Source organism: Lissotriton vulgaris, chromosome 2_1 (assembly GCF_964263255.1).
Source record: "Lissotriton vulgaris chromosome 2_1, aLisVul1.2, whole genome shotgun sequence".
Classification (NCBI taxonomy): domain Eukaryota; kingdom Metazoa; phylum Chordata; class Amphibia; order Caudata; family Salamandridae; genus Lissotriton; species Lissotriton vulgaris.
In genome coordinates, this window is record NC_141687.1 from 523,735,224 (window position 1) to 523,758,581 (window position 23,358).

Here is a 23,358-nt window from a genome sequence, read left to right on the forward strand (position 1 = left end):
TCCCGGAGCCTAATAAGTCTCCGAGAGGGGGGCCAGATGCCACCCCTTCCCCCTGACTAAAAAAGGCCATAGGTAATGGGGTCCTCAGGACCTGAAAAAGGCTCGGGAGGGGGTCAATGCGGCCTCCCACTTCTTTACAAAATAAAAAAGGCCCTGGGGTTCCCAGGGCCAGGTCCTATGGCCACCCCCCTTTGGCCATGAGTGGTGTGGGCGTGACTGCCTTTGGGGGGGTTGGCCATGGGGCATGGCATCCCTCCACTGCACCGCAGCGTTGGGTTGGGTTGGCTGCGTTCGGGCGATTGGCTGCAGGGCCTGGCCACAGCCTTGGCACCGGAGCCACCCCCCGCCATGCACGACTAAGTGCCCTGCGCAGTGTGGGGTTTGGCTGCATGTGGGAGGGTTGGTTGCAGGCCCTGTGGCATACCACCACCATGCATGACCAAACGCGATGGGCAGGGTGGGGGTGACTGCATGCGGGGGTTGGCTGTAGGGCCTGCCCACATGCCAGGCCCTGAAGCTAACCTCTCCCCGCCACGCATTGCCAGAGGACGTGTGCATCGGGGGTTGGATTAACGTATGGTAATTAAATATTACTTTACTTTAAAAAAAAATAGAAATGCACTGAAAAAAACAAAGGTTACAGTAACATTATAGTTAGGTGAAATGTCCAGTAACGACGTAACGCTTTAAATTCTTAAAAGCTCTGAAATTTTCATTATAGTTATAGTTATCAAAAGTAACTATAACTCTTGCCCTAAGGTAACTGTAACTAGGAGGAGAGGAGTTGGCCTAACGGCTAGGGCAGTCGACCTTGGGGCTGGGGAACCACGTTTGAGAATCAGCAAGGACACGCAAAATCCTGTGATCCTGGGCAAACTACTTAATCTCCCCGTGCCTAACAAAAACGAATGTGTCTTCATGTAACACAACTGGTGCTCGTGTAAAGAGCTCTGATACCCAATACCTTTGGGTCAAGTTTGCACTATATAAAACTTTGCGCCCTCCCATCTACTGCTAATTTATCCTACATATTATGTCACTCCTGACATCTTCTTTGATAGCATTGCTAATATCACCATGCATGGCGGTGGAGCGAGTTACAGTTTCCTTAGGGCAAGAGTTATATTTATTCGAGATAACTACTGATGAATTACAGTGGGTTTTAGAGTTAAAAACATCACATTGTTATTTAACAATTCACCTAACTATTATGTTACTGTGGCTGTTGTTTTTCAGTGAATATATATATATTTATATATATATATATATATATATATAAAAGGTACACGGATAGCGTTCTCCCGCCGCTTGTACAGCGGGCGTTCGACAGGGTCGCCAAACCCTTGATATGTCCAAATCCTGGTTACACAGTCCTAGTAGGAAAAACCAGAGTCGAAGCCCAATTCATTTTCGAGTGCTCAAAGATTTATTTTGGCATGAAAAAACAACCCTACGCGTTTCGAGGTACGCCTACCTCTTGCTCACGGGTGGAGTGTCATTCACATCGCCAAACTTTTAAAGTGACACATTAACAATTGCACATATCACGTGGTGATTTAACATGAAGACAGACTGAAGTCGATACTTTGTTACTGCCGCATTTACGTTACGTTACATTGAATGCCTGGTAAATATTTAGCACTTGAGAGATGCATTATTTCAAATGTTTACCTGAATGCCCTGGAAATGCATTTAAACATCGTCATGCATTCCAACCCAACTGGTTATATTTCACAATTAGGTAAATACGTTGCAATTCAAATGAATGTCCTGCGTATATTTTTGTCAACCTGACAAAAATATTTACCAGGCATTCAATGAGCAAGAGCAAGTGAGCAAGAGGTAGGCGTACCTCGAAACGCGTAGGGTTGTTTTTTCATGCCAAAATAAATCTTTGAGCACTCGAAAATGAATTGGGCTTCGACTCTGGTTTTTCCTACTAGGACTGTGTAACCAGGATTTGGACATATATATATATATATATATATATATACAAATAAACAAAGTAGAAGCCACTCAGAGTGGTGGTGGTCCCTAAAGTGATGGGGAACACACAGTGTTGTTTAAATGCCCCTCACACACCAACAGGCCCCTTGGTGTCATGCTTCATCATCGGGGCCTTCGCACCCCTCTACGGGATGCGGCGTGCTACGACTCACGACTACGCAGGAGCACTAAATAGTGAACTATGTGAGGGGGTGTGTTACTAAAGAAGAAGTGAGTGAGGTGAGGTGAAAGTGGATTATTAAAAAATACCTGGCACGTAGGTAAAAAATAATTTTATGAAGTCCTCGGCTGGTATTATTAAAAAAAAGTGCAGAGTGGGGTTGTAAATATACGTGTTAGGGTATTACAACCACTTCAAAGTGTCAACATGTTTCGGAGCGCAGGGGCTCCTTCTTCAGGACAAGGATAAGCACATATCCTCACCTTACTCACATTGTATGTACGAGCGAGTGTATTTCTTATTTGATTTCTTTATTGTTTATTGCTTACTTGTATACCTAAATTTTTCTTTGGATATGTTCCAATACATAAATTGATTGCAAATTATTATAATATTGATGTATTTGCCTTCCAGCAGGCCGAATATACGTATTATGTATTATTGTTTGATACTTTTTTGTTTCTACTCCAGTGGCTTAACTGGCGCCCTATGTGTGGATAACTGCTTAGTATTTTAGTATCACTTCATATTGTTGTGCTATATGGATCTGTTCTTTTGGACATGTTACTTTTCTGCACATTTTGCTATAACTTGACATATGAACTGTGATGGTATGTAAATTAGATAAATGCCAATAAAACCCATTAAAAAAAAGACAAAGGGAACATTACTGAGCAGTTATATAAACTCTATAGTTATGGTTATGTGGAACATGCATAGGAAAAGCACCCTTTAAAGGTCTCTTAACTTTGGTCGCCTTTGACAGATCTCTGTAACGTTTTCAAAAGTCTTACTTCCGTCACCTCATAATTATTTTGCCAGACTATCTCCATATTGTCAAGGGGTAACCAAAGTTGTGTGGGGTGCCAAAAGCTGCGGTTTTCTATATAATAGGGACAATGTTTGCACAAAAACACATCAAATTCTGCTGCAAGAAATTACACCAAACCTGACAAGGATGAATTTGGTCTAACCAACGTGTTTCATTCTAAACCAGAACTTTTTTCAAGGCAATAGCAAGTGTAATATATGTTTCCCAGTCATCCACAATAGATAGGGTGTGTGTACCTAATAATATGTTTTGTTGCGTGTGATGTTTGGCTTGCACGCCCAAATATTATATTAGGTACATATACCCTTTACATTGTGTACGACTTGGGAAAACCTCGCACAGGTGTAGTACATATAGAATATAACAAGGGAATCCAACAGTTGAGTTATGAATTTAATGAGGATAACTCGATGACCTGGCTGGCGGTAGTAAAGATTTCAGTTAAGAGACCCAGTATTACATTTGGAACTGCCTTGAAAAACTTCCAGAAAAAATGTAAGTGTGATAGCTGCGGTATTTCACTCGATTTGACACAAAAGAATAAAGGACCAATCGTGGCATGTTTCTCTGTACCATGAAGAAAATGGAAAAAAAGTTATTGAATTTTCATATCAGATGTGCTTTCTCCATTAGGATAATCCTATCTTTAAACTCATATACTTAAATAGATCACTGTCTCGAGGATGTCATGCTTGCTACTCGTGCTTAAGACACACGTCAGAGGAGGCAAGCCCTATATAAAGACCAGTACCAAACTGTGCCAATCTACTTTGGCTGTGCAGTTGCTTTGCATGTCTAGTTAGTCAGCAGCAAGCTATCTTGTCACCACCCAGTAGCGGTACAGTTTTTTTTTTATCAGCATCTCCTCCTGCGCTCTATAAAAATCCGTGTTTTCTTTGTTGCATCACATTCCGCAACAAGCTCAGCAATTTGCCTTGCATTTAAGTGTACAATTGAAGAGACATAAGGCACTATCCAACCCCCGAGACAGCACGATTCCCTTCCCGCTGGCCGGCCAGTACGTGACCGGGACGGTACTGGGAAGTGGGAAGATTGGGATGGTGGGCGGCTCCTCCCAGATCATGGCCACGGTGGGTGGAGTGTGTCGGAGGTGGGTCTTAGCCTAGGGAGGCGTCTTGCCCGAGTGTGGGCGGATGAATCTGGTTTAACCTTTGGCCACATATTTATTACTTTAAAGAATTCGACTGTGAAGGGCAGACTCGGAATTCACCCCAAACAGCCGCAGCATGGCCGCCTCGGACCTGGCGAAGCTCCGCATGTCCGCAGCTGGACGGGCGATCGCGGTTCTCACCAGTGGGGGAGACGCTCAAGGTAAGCAATTGGGATGAGAGCTATGCCAGCCAGCAGACATTGTGTATTTGGGATTAGGCATCCATTTCACAGAAGGAAAATCAATGCATCTTGTTGTCCCTTCCATCCTCCTCAAAACATCCACCGTTCACAAAGAAGCCGTTATCAGAAGAAACGCAGAAGTTGGAGACATGAAACGAAATAACTGAGACAGCTGCTCAATCCATGAGCTGGGGAGGGCAGCTGGTGTTGGGTGAGGGAGGTCAGGGATGCGTTGCTTGTCTGCTGCCCAGCAACTAACATGGAACAGATGCGACCAGTAGTTTAGGGGAAGTCCTTTTTCTGTTTCATTCCAGCTGTTCTGGCATTCCCTTGAAGAACAAGCGGCGGCCATCTTGGAACTTCTTGAACCTCTTGTGACATTGTATACGTGCAGTCTAGCGTACTCTTTGCCTATGGGATACTTTGTTTCCAGCCGTAGGGTTTTAAATGTAAAAATAAAACTCCAGATCATTCTGAGAGCTGTGCTCTTTATTCACTGCAGTTTGAATGAAGCACTAAATAACTAGAATGCGTTGTAAAATTAAATCATCTTTTAAAATTAATTAGACGTGGGACTATATCCAGGGCTTTAAGTGGGATGAAAAACGGGGCGGTCTCTCAAAGTGGCGTGGCCAATGTCATTAAGGGCGGGGCTTAAAACGCATAAGCTAAAAAATCTATACTTAGCATAGTGTGCTGCCTGACTTGTACTTTGCTGTTTCTGTCATTACATCCAGACATATGATACTAGTCAGCACTATTGGCTTTGTCAATGGTTGTTAGTTGCATGAGATAAATAAGCAGCAACTATGGCTTGTGGAGTGGAGTTGGCCTAAGGGCTAGGACGGTCGACCTCGAATCTGGGGAATTGGGTTTGAGTCTCAGGAATGATGCTGAACATCCTGTGATTCTGGGGAAATCACTTAATCTCCCTGTGCCTAACAAAAATGAATGTGTTCTCGTGGAATGCAACTGGTGCTATGTAAGGCGCTCTGATACCCGATTCGGGTCAAGTTCGTGCTATATAAAACTCTGTAAAATAAAAGAATTAAAAAAAAGTATATCATATTAATGGCTTACACTTAAAGTCCTGGTGACACCATGACAATGTTGCTGCTCCAGAGTTTCAAAAAGAGAAGTGGCAATTTGCAGTGTATGCTATTCAATAGGGCTCCTCACTCGCAACAGCGCTCAGTGTTGTGTTTTGGAAAGCAGGCACATGGGAGATGTAAGAAGCCAACGCTCACCTGGCATGACATCATGCCATAACTTCTCTACTGCTGAGAAGTGAGTAGTGTGAGCACACGCACATCGATGTGCCTGCTGTCACTGTAGTCCAGGGAAAAAATTGACTGTTTGGACCAGGGCACAAAACAGAGCCCGATAGAGACCTGTTTTGAGGCCCCCTTTAAAAAACCTGCCGGTGCACAGACACAGTGAGACCCGGCCCACTGAAAGCCCTGACTGTACTAGTTTCATGACTTTTTTATGTTCTAAATGTGCATTTAAAAAAAAAAGGAATTCATAGATTCTGCTTTTATCCTGCTAAATATGAGGGTAAAATTTAGAGCACATACACTACCTGTTCTTTCAATTGATCACATGCTCTATTGTCAACCTGATATGTTAGAAACAAATGCCTCCTCAGAAATGTTTTCCAGCTTTGCTTAATATTACACTGTGATTTAAGGTAAAACGTTGGAAGTAGCAAGTTTCAACAACTAGCTTCTACCGCTGGGATCCGAGACAAGGCTCTGGACTGGACCACCTCCTTCCTCTCCGGCAGAACCCAGAGCATCCGCCTCCCCCCGTTCCACTCCAGTCACCGAGATCATCAGCAGCGTACCCCAGGGCTCATCCCCCCCAGCCCGACGTTGTTTGATATCTACATGGCACTGCTCGCCCACGTTGCCCGAATGCATGACCTCAACATCATCTCATATGCTGATGACACCCAGCTGATCCTCTCCCTCACCACCAAAACCAAACTCCATGAAGGAATTAAAGACGTCGCAGAGTGGATGAAGAACAGCCGACTGAAGCTAAACTCTGACAAGATGGTAGTCCTCCATCCTCGGCTCTACCCCATCGGCCTGGGACGACTCCTGGTGGTCGACCGCACTGGGAACATCTCCAACACTCACCGACCACACAGGCGACCTAGGGTTCATCCTCGACTCCACGACAAAGCAGGTCAACGCCGTCTCGTCCTCCTGCTTGAACACCCTCCGCATGCTCCGCAAGATCTACAGGTTGATTCCCACCGAAACAACAATAACGGTCACCCAGGCCCTCGTCAGCAGCAGGCTGGACTACGGAAACGCCCTCTACACAGGAGCCTCGGCCAAACTCCTGAAACGACTGCAACGCATACAAAACGCCTCTGCACGCCTGATCCTCACCCATCCCTCGCCGCAGCCACATCACACCCCACCTGAGAAACCTGCACTGGCTCCCCGTCAACAAGAGGATCACCTACAAGCTCCTCACCCACGCTCACATGGCACTCCACAACACCGGTCAAACATACTTCAGCAGACGACTCAGCTTCTACACCCCCAACCGCCAGCTCAGCTCCGCCGACCACGGCCCAGTACCCCACTTCCAAAGAGCGACCTCCGGCGGCAGATCATTCTCCCACCTCGCCGCCAAATCCTGGAACACCCTCCCCATCCTCCGTTGGCAGACCCAGGACCAGCTAACCTTCAGAAAACTCCTCAAGACCTGGCTATTCGGGCAGTAGTAGTGCCTTGAGACCCTCACGGTAAGTAGTGTGCTTTACAAATGTTCTGATTCTATACGTTTCTATCTTGTAAAATGCTCAATGCTACCTTCACGTGATGTTGTCATGTTCTCTCCAATGTGTTTTCTATCTGTGACTGTTGGGAAGCCTCAACCAACTTTACCATCCTGAACTACCTATTTTTATGGACAACGCCACCCCCATTACATCCTTGCTTGATATTGCTAAAGCTGCCCTGATAAAATCAAAATGGCTTCTTCTCCCAGGCTCAAATTAGCCTGGGAGTAGACTGGACCATGTTGTGTAAAACCAAGAATTAACAGTACAAACCTCTTTTGGAAAGTGATCTACCTAAGATAGAAGCTAAAGTTAAGCCTTTTGGGTCACTTCATGGACCCTATTTCCAGTAATATTGATCCAGGCCTGACCTTTCATCTTCTTCCCTATTCAATAAGTTGGTACACCTTTCACAGTGTGTGTCATGACTGCCTAAAAATTGCTCAAGTCACTACTGATGAAACCATCTGCAGAGAATTATAACAATTTTCACCCTATCTCCTTTTACTCCTTAGTCCTTGCAAATGTCTGCAAAAGGTACAAAATATGACTTCACGTCATTTAAAATGTAATCTCCTCCTCAATGCACCCTTTCACTCAATCTTACCAGTCCATTTTATTTTTTATTTCCAGAGTTTTATATAGCGCTGGCTAGACCCGGAGGTGTCAGAGCACTTTACATGAGAATCCGCGAGCTACAAGTTACTAAATCACATCAGTTACAGGAGCCAAGTATACATAGGAGAAAAACAGTCAATACTCAATAACAAGAGTTATTAGTCCAATCCTGGCTTTATTCTTTTGGTGTTCTGGAATGTAACCCCTTGATCAGTGGCGTAACAACAGTTTAAGCCCAGCCCCCCCCTCCCCCCCCCCTTGCAATGTACACGGTTTTTGAGCCCTTCCGAGGAAGGACCAGTTCAGAGAAGAGTGTGCTTTCTATAAACATCATTGTGTGTGAATTGCTTGCAGAAGGGGTATGGCGGAATTTCTAAATCGCGGAATGGAGCGTTTTGGAGCACAAGGAGCTGGATTCTTATCCTGGCTTCTTCTGAGCATCATGTGATTCTGGGCAGATCACACGGTTTCTTTGCGCTGAAGCTGCTTTGCTGATTTCCATTGCTTCCTCTGAGGGATGGATGACTGCCAACAAGCTGGCAATTTGTTGCCAGGATTGGTCAAGGAGTTGCGTTGCTACTTCTGACTTCATATGATCTGCAGTTGCATGTCCGAGTTTGGGCAGGGTCGGCTCACCCTTTCATCCTTCTATGTGACTATTGAGTAATGGCAGCCCCTGTTGTGTAGAAAGCTTGTAGACGGCAGACACCCCAGTGAACACTGGCTAGACCCATTGTTCGTGAAAATGAGTTGATTCCGAAGGGGATGTTTGCTGAGGTGGCATTGGTCTTTAAGGTTTTACTGATAAGTTTTTCTCTCACCTAGTTTCAACATGGTGGTTTCTTTTTTTTCCCATGGCTTCAACTTGTTGCCATGTTCTTGGCATTTATGGGCAACTGATCCCCCTGGATCTTAGCCTCTTCGTGTTTTCAGTTCTGATGAGGCTACTGGGCCTGGCTGTTCATCTCCCATAGGGGGTGCTGAGGTCGAATTACTCTTTTCCACCTCAGGATACTTGTGGGTAATTTACAGCTAGAGGGTGGGTTTTGTTGAAGAACTGGCCTTCCTCAGGTCAGTTTCTGCAGTGCGGACAAAGCTTGGCGCACAGGGCAGGCACTGGACCCTAGATGTCGGGAGCAGTGGCCCTGGACATTGCACCCACCCTTGTTGGGGCCCATCTCCTACTGTTGACCCGCACACATCCAGACATGGTGTGAACAGCTTTCTATGTTTTTCCTGCACGTTTCCCTTTTTCCAAGGTTGCTTTGAACTGTCTCTGGATCCGGGACCACGTATTTCTGAACATCAATGGAATGCAACGGATCGCCGAGGGAAGCAAGGGCAAGCTGTTTCACCTTCTTTATAGCACACAATCCATTAAAAAGCTTCAACGCCCGGGGTGGGGTGAAGGAACACTAACACAAGCTACCCAAGTGCAGGTTTTACTGTTTTTGTCCGCTCAAGTGCATGTCCATCAACTCTCTGCCTTGTGGTTTAAGTAGCAGTTTGTGCACAGGCCCGCTTACATTATCTCCTGTAGCAAAACCAGTTTAGTGTTGTTCCCATATTTATGTCCTCAGGCTACCCTCAGACACACCCTTTGTGTGCAGTAATGCTTCTCACAACAGTGAGCACCGAGGCTGGCTCCAAGCAGGAGCACCCATAACATGAGCTCAGGAAGAATTAATCTACAGTCCCTTACTATTAAAGTTCATAGAATTTCTAAAGGCCTGTCTCTACCCCCCTCACTTCAGTATCTGAATCTCCACTTTTCACACACAGGAGTGAAGGCAATACGTTTCCATTGTCTGCAGAGGCTCTCTTCCTCACCCCATCTTGTGCCATACTAAACAAGTTGCATCCAAACGGATCCACTGTGCTTTTTCCAATTCATCCAATAATACAAACTGTAAGGCTTAAAGACACATCTCAGCTCCATAATTTGCAGTATTTTCTTTTTGATGTTTACTCTCCTACTCTCCTACTTTGCTATGATGGCAAGGTCATGCTTCCTTGGCTCATAAATCTTTTGATATTTCCCAATATGTTCATCCCCAGTATGTTCATCCAGACATTTACACTACTAGCACTATAGCTGATCAGCTCTTCTTGCTGAAGCAGTGGTGTAGTGATAGCGGAGCAGCAGACTGTTCATCTTCATCTAGAGCACTGTATCACATGCAAATTATGTTGTTTCTTTCTCAAACGCTTTAGAAGCCCAACCCAATTTTTAGAGCGCCAGATCTTTAGGACCCACCTAGCTTTAACAGACACGAGGCGGGGGCATTTTGTTGAATGTAATCGTAGACCTGCTTTCAAAGTGCTGTGAATTACCATAATAACATACTCTTAACAATTTGTTTGTGTTCCTCTCTAACAGCAATTGTTTGTAAATGTCATGACCTTGACCACACCCTTCAATGTGTCTTTATCAGTCTGTGGCCAAAATATTTATCTGCCCATAAAAGTGGCAGACGGTAAACTGCACTGGAGATGGAACACTTAAGAGCAGGGTGCTGGACTGTGGCATCTATTAACTAAAATCGCAAGGCTTCTAAAAAAATCTTGACATTTGATATCAGTAATTTTAGCAAATTTGAAAAAACCCTTCTGCCTCAGAGTAGGGGATAAGACCTCTTATCTATTTTTGTGCTAAAACGAGGCCCATTTGTGCATTGTGAGCTATATTGCAGTTTTATATCACATGAACATTGCCTAAGGGCATAGTAACACTTTACATGAGCACCAGATTACATTAAAGAGGGTTAGATTCTTTTTATTCTAGGAACAGGAGATTACGTAATTTGCCCAGAGCTAATGCTGGGACTCAGACCTGGTTCCCATTATCTAAAGTCAGCAGCTCTGGCCAATAGGTCACATCCATATTTCTCAATTTATGTATGAGAATCATACACAAGTGGGATGATTATGTATGATTACGTATAGTGAGTGCATACGCTATTGACATGGCTTTATGAAGTCAATAAAACTGCACCAAAAATACTGGAAGGCTCACATGCAGTTTTGCTTGGAAATACTTGCAAGGGTTTGTTTTAAAACTGAACTAGGGAAATTTAACAAACATATGTCTGAAAATCAATTTTAAAACCTCCTTTTTTTATCGAATAGGCTTTTTAATTACAAACAAGCTTTTAATTGTATTTGTAGTCTGGGAAACCTGAAAGTTATAAATTCTGTGATCCGATATGTGCAACTTGTTATTAGAAAAAGAAAGGATTACACATATTTGGATGCACTACTATATGAAAAAATGGATGAAAATTGTTAGATTCTCCCATCTTAATATCCACATAGAAATGAAAATGCACCTGCACTTTATGTAATTGTATGTCTTTATGTTTTGCTACACTGTTTAGACAATGTATTAAGATAAGATGTGGCACTGTGCACTTTACGCCTCCCTATGCAATAAATATGCCCCAGCACTTCAAATTAGAATGAATTACCTTGTACAATTTGCTTGTATAATAACTCAAACTGATTATAATTCCTAATGGCTGCTCTACAACATTTCTATGTTTTCCTTTTTATATTGTGTGTGTATATATACCAGCACTAAGCTTTATTAAGCTTTGTCACATTTTAACCTGTATAAATACAATTTGTCTTTTTAATGATTTTTAATTATAATGTAATGTCAGAATGACTTTTAAAAATAATATGCTTTTAAGGTGGTTTTACTTGCACCAAATAAAGCTTCATTTGATTTGATTTGACAAACAAATGCTTTTTTTGTAAAAGCGCCCCATGCCTCGGTTTCATGTTAATAGCAGCTGCGCCCCTTTCCTTAGACACAGCTTGTCTAATGAAAGGGGCGCGACTGCCATTAAAGTGAAAATGCAGCATGGGGAAATTATAAAAGTTAATAAACAGTAAAAAAAAAAAAAAATGCAGCCGTGTTCGGCATCACAAATAAACCAAAGTCATGGCCGCCACTGTATGAGCGTGCGTGCTATGAAGAAGAAAAAAAATGTAAGTGATCGGGGTGAGTGTGTGCAGGCAGAAGAAAGGTTTAAGCAAATAATGCTCACAGGCTGTAATTAAAGCCTACCAAGTAACAGCACATGTAACAGGGGGTGTCCTCATGGGAGGTTACAAAATGAGACGAGGCAGTACTAAGGAGAGACCACTTCTATTGACCAATGAAAAGCCACAGTTTCCAAAGGACAATGACACAAGCCAGTGAACAATATGGGTGGAGAGTGGGCGGGGCTTCAAGTCCATACCTGAATACAGCATGCATCGTAGAGCATGCGCTGCCCGAGCTTGACCTAAAAATGAGGATTATGGCAAGGGAAGCAGACCACCATGTTTGTGTTTGCATTCCCAAATGAATTTTTTTGGGGGGGTAAACAAGCAGCCTGTGTTCGTTTAAGGACCATTGGCTACTTCCCCTGAGGTCACCTGGCATGATTCTCAAAGTGAAAGCTTTACAGCAGCTACATATTTCCTTGTGCTCATCTGATACCACCTATTTTAAGGAGAGGATAACTTTTTATGGGTTGGCGAACCCAGTTGCCATTTTAAACCATTGAGAAGTATAATTCTGAATCCCAATTAGGCATGGGACATCCCTTTTCATGCCACTGCTTAATTGCAATTTCAATTGTGTCAGTAACCCTTTTTTACACATTGGAAATGCTTTTCCAACTCACAAAATGGGTTTAGTACGTTGAAGAAGGCTGTTTTGTGATTGCCAATCATGTAATTTTGAGAATGGAAAGTTTGCACCCGCAGAATGGCCATCTGGTACTAGATTGGCTTCTACACAAAACAATAACTGGAAAAAAAAGTTCGTTTCTTGGATTTCTTCTGGCTGGGGTCTCTGTTGACCTGACAGTTCACAAAAGCCTCCTTTTAATGTTTGCCATTGTTACCTTTTATCTCGCTGAAGTGGCTAAGGAGCCACGGCGCTCTCCCACAGTACGAATGGAGAGTGTTAACGTGAATCTTAGCATCTTGGGTCACATTTTCAAGTGCCGAAAAGCCGTTGTCTGTCGAGTGGGACCATACTGATTTTGTCCTGAAAGCTACTTTGCAATTCACCAGATTTAACAATAAATCTGTGTATTCCGTTGGATTGTTCGTTATTTTCTTTGTGTGGTTGTATAGAAAAGGGCAGATGCACTTATTTCACTCCTTCAGTTTGGAGTTTGTGGCATCAGTGGCCTCAGCTGAGGTTGGTATGTGTTCAACAATAGGTTACTTAGCATTGTCTCTGTGAGAGCACACCAGAACAAGTTTCTTAATTCAGTGTTTGGCTGGATATGCAGTTCTCAAATTATTTTATCTATAGCCCCTGCACAAACACCCAGCAGCAGGGTTCTGATTTGAATCTGAGTCATTTTGGGGGTTTTGTTCTTCAGTCATTGCTCTCAGATAGCCTTAAATGGTTTTGTGGAAACATTATTTCACATGGTTATTATCACTGTCCGAACAGGTAATAAACCTCTGTTTGCTCAACTACTGCACAGTCTTCAACTGCATGGTCTTCTCTGTCCTTGAGCACCAAACCTTCTTGTGATCCTCAGTTGCAACAGAAGAACCTAATTTCTAGTGTTATTTTGCCTTCTCTGCATGCTTCCAAGTTTCAGAAGAGGATCTATAGACTGGCATCAAAAAGTGTTCTTAGCTTCTACTTTTCCTGTTGAGATGAATGCGGAAGAAGAGATAGTTAGTTGTTTGCAGTACTGTAGCGCCATCCCTAATTAAACTACTGTTTCTAACCAAGTACTATCCTTATGGACGTTTTCATGCATTAAGATTGTGTCGTAATTTGTTAATTAGATCATGTATGTATGTATGTATGTATGTATTGCGATTTATATAGCGCACGTATCACCCGAAGGCATCAAGGCGCTTGCCTTGGGAACCCGTCCTGGTATTCCCCTGTGAGATAACCCCAGCAGGGTATCCACAAGGTGAAAGCCAGGCATCCCGCCGCGAGGGGCCATAGTGGGAGATTAATATTGTTTCTGTTAGAGAAACATCAAAAAGAATATGCTTGTTTATGATTGTAGTATCTGGATTAAGCTATTGGGTGGCATGCTTTTAGGGTGTTGTTTTGTTGCTTAATCTGGTTTAGGAGCTGTTTTTTTCTGAACACCATCTCATCTTATTAAGTATTGTTATGTTATAGGAATCATTTAGAAAAAAAATAGGAATTTGTGAGAAGTATCTTTGTCATGACAAGCAAATTACCCCTCTTAACCTCATCGCTGCTAAAGGAATTTTCCTCCTGTGCTGGCCTCGATCTAAATGGGTGTGGTTGTGACGGAACCATTTCGTCATCAGCACAGCCCAACCGTGACTGATGACGGAAAGGTTCCGTCACAAGCATCGAAGGGGTTAAAGATGCCGTGCCTTCCTTCAGTTTCATGATCTCCCATCTTCTGCCTCCTCCACATTAGATACGGGTAATCATTTTTTGTAATTTTTTTACTTCTGTATGGCCAAGAAAATTAAGTTGGAACTGAGCTCCTCAACACGGGTAGTACCAGCTGTAGTAATGTTGTCAACTCAACTATGGGTCGCAAAGTGACTCTGGAGCGGACGGCTACCCTTGACTACTATTTCAATATACTACAAATGCGCTCTTCCTGGGAAATATTCAAGAAGCTGTGGAAAGACGATAGAATCTGTTAGAAAAGAAGTCAATGGATAAAAAGTGATTTTTCTGCTTGATCTCCAGCAAGGACTTTGTGAGGCAGCCTGTTTTTGTTGTTGTTGGGTACAGTAGTTGAAGGGGCAAGAAAACCTATGCACCATCAAGGATGCACTCTACTCCAAAGTTTGCACTCTGTTTTTTGAAACGTCTTCCGATTTACAGAAATGTTGAGCAGTTGCTCCAACTTTTACCTGTTTTGAGTTAGAATATTCTATTCATATGGGTTTGATGAGGCTGCACACTAACCGAATATGTACGGCAACAGGCTCCCAAGTACTCAAGCCAGCAGACTATATTACACTTATAAAAACATGTATTGTACAATCGAATGACGGTTGCAGAATATGAGCCCAGATTTCTGATTCCAAAATATAGTTCTCACTATAAATCCCAAAGTAATTTTTTCATCCATTCGAAAAAATATAGAACTGTACGGTGGGGTGGGGGCGGAGGGGAGATGTAGCTGACCCATGGCCGTGCATGCTCCCACCAATGTCCTTTTTTTTGATGTACCAAGTTTTTTTGTCTGGCCTTTGAGGCAGCTTTAGTACATCAGACTATTATTTTTTCCAAAATGCATACAAAACGCGCATCCATAGAGGTGCATCATCCGTTGGGCGTTAAATTGTCATTCTCATGTCGCTTCCATCTCCTGCTGCTTATAGCATGAGGCCATGGCTCAGCCATTTTAGTCATTGGCTCCCTTCACTTTGAACGACTGTACCAAGCTAGCACCCATTCTCCATATCCACCTCCAAGTAGTTTCTTTCTCACTAGTGACCAACCTACGTCACATTGTTTTTATTTAATCTATTTATACAACTTTAAATACCAACGATTTATTGTAGCCTACACTTTTGGTGCCTGTTTAGATGGTTATTTATATTATGCCTTCTTTTTAAAAGTTGTGTTTAAGTGATATTGTAACATTGCATTGATGTGCAATATGAGTGCAAGGTGCTGATATATTCTTGTCTTCAGAAATAATTATAACAATGAGGAAATGTGTGCCACAACCAAAATGTTTACTTTAAAAACCTCGCCTGTAACATTGTTAAATTAGTGGCTATTTTTTTTATTTTACAACTTTGTATTGCATACATATAGCAGCTATGGTTAGTTTGCTGCATGTTTTAGTCCTATTTATTTTTGTAGCGTATATGCTTACAGTAAACAAATAACCTTCACACCAGCCTTCCAAGGCCAGACCTATTGCTTTGTCAGTGCTTGTTTGCTATTCTGGACCCTGTGTCTCTAAAGCAGGATTCTCCAATGTTGGTCCTAGAGGGCTGGATCCATGCCACATTTTTAGCATATCCCCATTTAGATAAATGTAGTATACTAAAAATCTGGCATGGATCCGGCCATACAGCACCAAATTTAGAGAACCCTGCTCGAAAGGACAGTTTACATTGAAAATACATGGTACGGCGATTTAGATAAGCATCTCCCTTGTAGGCCTTCATCACTGTGTTTGCAGCCATTTGCAAGAAACCAAACGGAGTTTTCTGCCCCTGAATATTTATGAAATCAAATTAATCTACTGCTCAACCAAGCTTACAGACGCACTTAACCCCTTCGACGCTACGCCTGTCGTACGCTCATGACGAGCTGAGCTCGTCTCGCAACGCGGGTTTTTTAAAATCTCAGCGCACAGCGGGAAAACAGCTAGCGCGCATGAGGGTAAGAGTCAAAATTACCAGGCCGCCCCACATGTGGGCAAAAGAAGTCTGAACAGCTTAATTCTCCAGTCTTGGACAATCGTTTTCAAGGATAGTTGGGAGTGTGTGTGGGTGTGTGTGTGTGTGTATGTGTGTGTGTGTGTATGTGTATATATATATATATATATATATATATATATATATATATATATATATGTGTATATGTATGTGTGTGTGTATATATATATATATATATATATATATATATATATCCAGCAAAGTGTAGTCTTTACCATCTCCGCTCTGGCGAATGAAAACGACCATGCAACTCCAATGTGAAATGCTGTATATGATTTTATTTCAGTATTCTCCCGCATTTTTTTCAACACCCACGTGATCATAGAGATAGAGGACACACTACAAAATACAGGTATAGCGGTCTGTATTTGCTTTCATAAACCCTCAGATAATGGTTTCTAAGTTCATAATTGTGAGTGAAACTTAATACATAATGCAAACGGTTCAAAGGTAATGATAAAAACCATTAAATACAATAACATGAAATTACATTGTATATTGTATAAAAAAACTATATCTATAGTATCAAAACAGTTTAAAATTGATCTCAAGCCCAATAATTAGCTAAAAACTATGTGTATATATATATATATATATATATATATATATGTGTGTGTGTGTGTGTGTATATGTGTTTGCATAGATATAATCCAATTCTCTTGGAGTCTTAGACCCTAATAGTCCAGCGTTATAGCTTGATTGATGTATGATATTACCCTCTTCCCCCCTGAGAATCTGTCCACTATCGATACTTTAGGGGATACAGACGGCTGTCTGAACTATTAACTGTCATGATTAAAATTATCCAAGGGACCGATTAAGGAACTCATTAACACACATTCCATGCTGCTGACGTCCCATTTTGTTCTTAACAGATTTGGTAGAGAATTAATATTTCCCGGCTGGGAATATATGAGCACTTTGTTTTTTCAAATTTTGGAGCACTTACACTTTTTGCACATTAGTCTGTCACGAACATGACCAGAATACAATGCAGACATATAATTGAGATCACATATTGGACAATTTACATGCAAAGTGTAACACGATTCAAGCAATGGCCGATTTGGTTGTATTTCATAACATTTCTAATAATCTGTATTAAGCAGTGATTTGCACAGTCCACAAATATAATGTGTGGAAGTTTGATTTGCAACTATAATCTATAGAAAGGAATAAGTGGGAAATCGATCTTTGCCACGACATGTTGGTGTTACTTCAAAGTGTTTATACTGTGATACATTCATCATTATTATTTTTCACTTACGATGCATGTTACAAGCATTTAAAATTTGTGCAATCGTTTGTGATCTTTTAAATTATCTGGAAAAAGACCCATGTATCGTGTTCTGTTCGCTGCTAGTTAACCCATGAACGTACTTCTGTTATTTATGTTTATCAAAGGTCACATGACCGCGTCGATTTCTATTGGTGGTTATCTGTTTGAATACCTGTTTGAATAATCCACTTTTATCTGGTGAGCAAGGCGACTGGGTTCGCTGAAACGCGTCGGATTGAGACCCTCACGATTCACTTGTTAATTCAATAAACAATTCTGCTAGACGAAGTCCTGTTTGGAGTGTCCGTTTCTCCCTTGGGGGTACTATCTGGTATCCTGCTGGAAGCATTTGTTTGATATATATATCCTGGACACTCAAACCACTTCCAACTCCCGCCAACGGCGGTTTGGTGAGTAAAGAGACACAGACTATATATATATATATATATATATATATATATATATATATATATATATATATATATAATCTATATCCAAATTTTCTCCGTATTCAAAGAAGAAATGCGGGACACCCAGAGCTTCTGTGATGGTATTTTTATTCAGGCAGATGAAAAAGGTCTCACGACGCGTTTCACCACTTAAGGCTTGATCACGCCTTAAGTGGTGAAACGCGTTGTGAGACCTTTTTCATCTGCCTGAATAAAAATACCATCACAGAAGCTCTGGGTGTCCCGCATTTCTTCTTTGAATACGGAGAAAATTTGGATATAATTTACGTGCCTGCCGGTGGCCTGGTGGGACCGCCCATTGACAGCCTGACCTGCTTACCGGCGCTTGTGGAGAGAATATATATATATATATATATATATATATATAGTTTTATATAGCGCAAACTAGAACCGAAGATATTGGGTATCAGAGCGCTTTACATAGCACCAGTTTCATTACATGAGGACAAATTCATTTTTGTTAGGCACTGGGAGATGAAGTGATTTGCCCTGAAACACAGGATGTTTAGCGTTGTTGCCGAGACTCTAACCCGGTTTCCCAGCTTCTTTGTCGACCGCTCTAGCCGTAAGGCTACATCCTCTCTCCAATGTATATGTGATACTGTGGAGAAGTGTGGCTCACTGGCTAGAAGCGGCAGACCCTGAAGCAGAGGTCAGGCCCGGGACCAGGGTTCAATTCCCGACGCGGCAGGATCTTGGGCTCAGTGTCCGCGGACTCGATAATTCTCACCTCGGTGCCTACTCTAATCATGGATCCCACTCTGCAACTCTGGGCAATAGCTTGCTTAATCTCCACAACGGCCCCAACAGCGCTGGGATGCCTGGCTTCACCTTGGAGGTGCCTAGGAGTGGGCACTTCACAGGGAAAGCCAGGATGGGTTCCACAGCGGTATGCGTACAAGCGCTTTGAGACCCCCCTGGGGGTCATATGTGCGCTATACAAATACAAAATTATTATTATTATTATAAGCAATGCTGCAAAGTCATTAAGTTAAAAAAATTGAACAATAGTAAAACAAAAAAATGAAGCTGTGCTACAGAAACCTCTCGGATAAACAGGAACTTACTTGAATTGTTAGGAAAGTTGAAATCAAGGTTTAAAGCTAATGGATAATGCACAGCACTCTGCCTTGGGTTTCATTTATGTTTGAGGTTCTCCTGGCAGTCCTAGTATAGAACATAGATGGGAATGAGGTTTCACAAGCAAAAAAAGCTCCCCAGAAACAGACTATCGCATAGTAGTAACCTGATTGATACCTTTGAACCTCATTCAGCAATTTCATATTTCAGCAACAGAGAAGTATGAGACCCCCATCAAACAACATTTGGAACACAGAACATGATCCTAATGTGTCCGTTTATTTTCCCTAATCCTGAGCACTAGTATTACTAAACTAGCAAAATCTGTTGCTTGGTGAAATGTCATAAAGGCAGGGGGACATTATGAACAAGTGTAAAGAAAAGGTTTGCTGTGCTTGGCTAATTATTGATTAACATCTTCCATTTTTCTAGGTATGAATGCTGCTGTTCGTGCTGTCACTCGAATGGGGATCTATGTAGGAGCAAAGGTTTTCCTGATATATGAGGTTGGTACTTACAGGGCTGTTTGTTTTTTTACTCTGCTTTTGCAAGACTGTGTCAAATCCTAACGGCTCACGCCATTGAATTTTCGTGTCTCATGCGGCACAAAAATCATTTCTGCATGTCTTCTGTTCTCCTGTCAATTAGGAATATGTTTTTGTCTGAGACTGAAGTGTTTGCACTTACTGGATGTGAGGGTTAAGACATGAGCATCCGTGTCACTGTGCCTTCCCCATAATCATTGACCGATCATAGTGATTGCCTGTGCTGAACATGTTCTTTCTCTAAAACTTAAATTCATGAGATCAAATGAAGGGCTGATGTATACTGAATTGAGCTTGCAGAAAAGAGAAATGTATTTCCCAACCCAAGACTCTGAATTCCAGTTCATGTGCCTGATTGGGTAGTAAGTCCGTGAATTCAGAAGTTGCATAATAAATTCTTACTGAAAACTATAAAAGTGACCCCTACAGCCCTTAAATGGTCTCAGAAGTACAGAATTTACCCTAAAAGTCAGCGAAGTGTAAAAATATTGAAATGAAGCTAACTTTTGCAAAATGTGAAAACCTTTTTTCCACATTGTCTTTACACATCTTTGGTAACGGCGGCTCACTATATTCTTTTGTTATAATGTGAAGTAAAAATTGGAAGTGAAGGAAAACGATGGAGGTTGGGATAATTCTAAATATTGACAGAGAAAAGTGAATGGGGTACTGTAAAAAAAACCACAATGGGGCCATTGGGCACAAAAAGAGTAAATACAGAAACGAATGGTGCAGGAGTTCTAACTGGTAAAGATCAACATTGGAAAGAAGTACAAGGGAATCAATTCAGTGAGGTTTAATTTTACCCGAGTTGATGTTATATTGATTTAGTCTTCCTGACCTCCAGAGTTTGACTTGAATCTTCAATGATGGGTTCACTACTAAATAAGCAGCAAGGTTTATGTGACAGTTATTAGTTTGAGGTTGTAATTTGGTGGTAGGTACTAGTAGCTGTTATGTAGAGTTGGATAACATCTGTCTCTTGGTCAAGTAGTTTTGAATTGCATTTTCCACTTTAGTTTGTAAATATAAACATATCAGTGTTTCCTCATGTTTCCAATAATAATCCTACATTTCTCTAAATATATAAATAACTAGTAAAAATGAATAAATTCATTTTGTTTTGATAGGCAATTTACGACATTACTATTGCTCTTCAATCTTGCTCAGTCGATTAACTTCTTTCTTCAGTACCCATCCATGTTTGGTTCCACCAGAGAGTGGGAGTGTCAACTTCTTTCAGTCAGTTTTTCGACTTTCAAGCACAATTTGATACCCATTATCCAATTACAGGCTCACAACGCCAGGTTGGAGTGTCAGTACTACCTCACTCGATGCCATTGATACCAACAGCATTTTTAATCCAGTAGCATTACTCTGATTTCTAATATTCAATCCTGACTTGCTGAAAACCGTTCTTAACTTTACTCTAAATCTTTCCTTTTCTCAAGGTGATCTCCATCTTTGTCTCAGGTAGGACTAACCTTCCCTCTTCTCCTTCCTATCCTCTTGGTTCTGTTCTTCTCTCTTTTATCCTTGCACTCTGTTCCCTCTTCTCTATCGTTAATCACTCAATTTCTTCTGACACATTAGCCCACCTCTTCAAATTTCTTACTATTCTCCCCATTCTTAAACCAGCACTGGCGTTGCCAATAGGTCTCGCAGTAGGAAAGTTGGAGCTATTACAATTGCAAATAACAATGCCTTTTATTTTTGTTTTCATTTTAAAAACATAAAGGGCTTTGTCATTTACAAAACCAATAGCTCCAACTTTCCTACTGCGAGACCTATTGTGCACTGCACAGTGTGGGTGAAAGTGGCACTGCGTGGGTGTGAGTGGCTTTGAGTGAGTGGCGTTGCGTGGGTGAGTGGCGTTGCATGTGTGAGTGTTGTTGCGTGGGTGAGTGTTGTTGCGTGGGTGAGTGTTGTTGCGTGGGTGAGTGGTGTTGCGTGGGTGTGAGTGGCGTTGCGTGGGTGTGAGTGGCGTTGTGGGTGTGAGTGGCGTTGTGGGTGTGAGTGGCGTTGCGTGGGTGTGAGTGGCGTTGCGTGGGTGTGAGTGGTGCTGCGTGGGTGTGAGTGGTGCTGCGTGGGTGTGAGTGGTGCTGCGTGGGTGTGAGTGGTGCTGCGTGGGTGTGAGTGGTGCTGCGTGGGTGTGAGTGGTGCTGCGTGGGTGTGAGTGGTGCTGCGTGGGTGTGAGTGGTGCTGCGTGGGTGTGAGTGGTGCTGCGTGGGTGTGAGTGGTGCTGCGTGGGTGTGAGTGGTGCTGCGTGGGTGTGAGTGGCGTTGCATGTGTGAGTGGCGTTGCATGTGTGAGTGGCGTTGCATGTGTGAGTGGCGTTGCATGTGTGAGTGTGTGGACAACATTTGAGAATGCAGTAAATGTTTGGGGTAAATAGATATTAAAAAGAAAAGTCTATGGATGCCACTGGTAGAAAGTACCCCAGCGAATAGTATCTTAGTTCTGCACGTTCGAAAACATGCCCTGTTGTAGAAGAGAAATTCTATCCCTGTATGCTATCCCAAAGAGACAGATTTCTAACATTGGAACATGTGAAATGGGGTGATGGGTGAAAGATGCCGCCAAAACCTTTGTAGCCAGGATCAATCTAGTGAAACTGTACAGGCAACCCAATTCTCGAAACTGAAAAAATCATTTCGGCAACCTCTACCATAAATATCAGAAAAGGAATGTGGACCGATTCTTGCTGGAGCACAGACTTTGGGATAGGACCATTAGTTAAACAAGTCATAGGACGTAAAGGGCTGCAATTTTTTTTTTTTTTTTAAACCTGAAAGAATCCTACCAATGGGTAAAAGGGTTATTCCAGGTTTCCGAGCAATAGGGGTTCTAGACCTCGCCTGCAAGACCCGACATGCAAAGGCGGGGGAACTAAGATTCGGGAAATCTTTAACTGTTATAGTCTTTAAAAAATGAGATTGCTTTTGAAAAGGCACTTGCCTGGCTGCCTATTAAAAATGTGTGAACTCCTTGTTGGGAAACAACTGCTCAGGAAAAAGACTGTCGCATCAGGTTAAGCAGGATACCAAGAGACACTGGTTAATGGAGTGTGATTATTATTTGTAATTGTTACATCTCTTATTGGCTGGAGTTAAGCAGCCAATGCTAGGAATATGATGAACTACAGCGTCAGTGTAATCAATACACTTACAGTAGCACCAGCATCAGGCTGGCTGCCCGTAAACAGGCCTTTTATCGAGAGACAATTACACTGCTCTGCACTGCTAATGAGGGCACGAGGCATGCAGGGGGCAGCAGGGCGGGGGCCAGCATCAATCACTGGGGGTGAAGGCAAAGAAGAGGGGAGCAGAGGGAGGGATGAGAAGAATGATGTGGTAGGAGGAGAGAAAGGAGGGTCGAGCGGAAGACAACGGCAGGGATGGACAGAGAAAGGGGTGAAGAGCAAGGCAAAGGCTGAGGGAGAAGAACGATGAAAACAAGTCAGCGGGATATGGATGGGCAAGCGGGAGAAAAGGCAAAAAGAGGGGACGTGGTAAAAGGTATAGCGAGGGCCTAAGAGGACGTTTATTCATTGTGCAGGGGGCATTGAGAGACTAACAAAGGAAAATACATCAAGTTCCTGGTGCACAAACGGGTAGAGGAGAGAGAAAGCTAAAACATAGAAATTACTGGCATCTGCTTTACAAAAAAAAGAAAAAACATGAACGGTTACTTATTGTTTTTGACAATGCTGGTTTCCTTTGGCAGAGGTCAATGCTTTGTGTCGATGTGAGCATCGCAAAAAAAGAAATGTCCTATTGATATTGCT

General features: G+C 42.4%; 1 protein-coding gene across 1 annotated transcript in view; it reads left to right on the forward strand.

The window, feature by feature from the left end:
- The first annotated feature begins 4,102 nt into the window (after positions 1–4,102).
- The window catches only part of PFKL (phosphofructokinase, liver type), a 293,377-nt gene continuing 274,121 nt past the window's right edge, over positions 4,103–23,358 (forward strand). The window contains exons 1-2 of the mRNA XM_086955453.1: positions 4,103–4,331; positions 19,459–19,532. Of these exons, the coding sequence (XP_086811579.1) occupies positions 4,247–4,331; positions 19,459–19,532 (159 nt within the window). The 5' untranslated portion in view covers positions 4,103–4,246. The remainder of the gene's footprint in view (positions 4,332–19,458; positions 19,533–23,358) is intronic.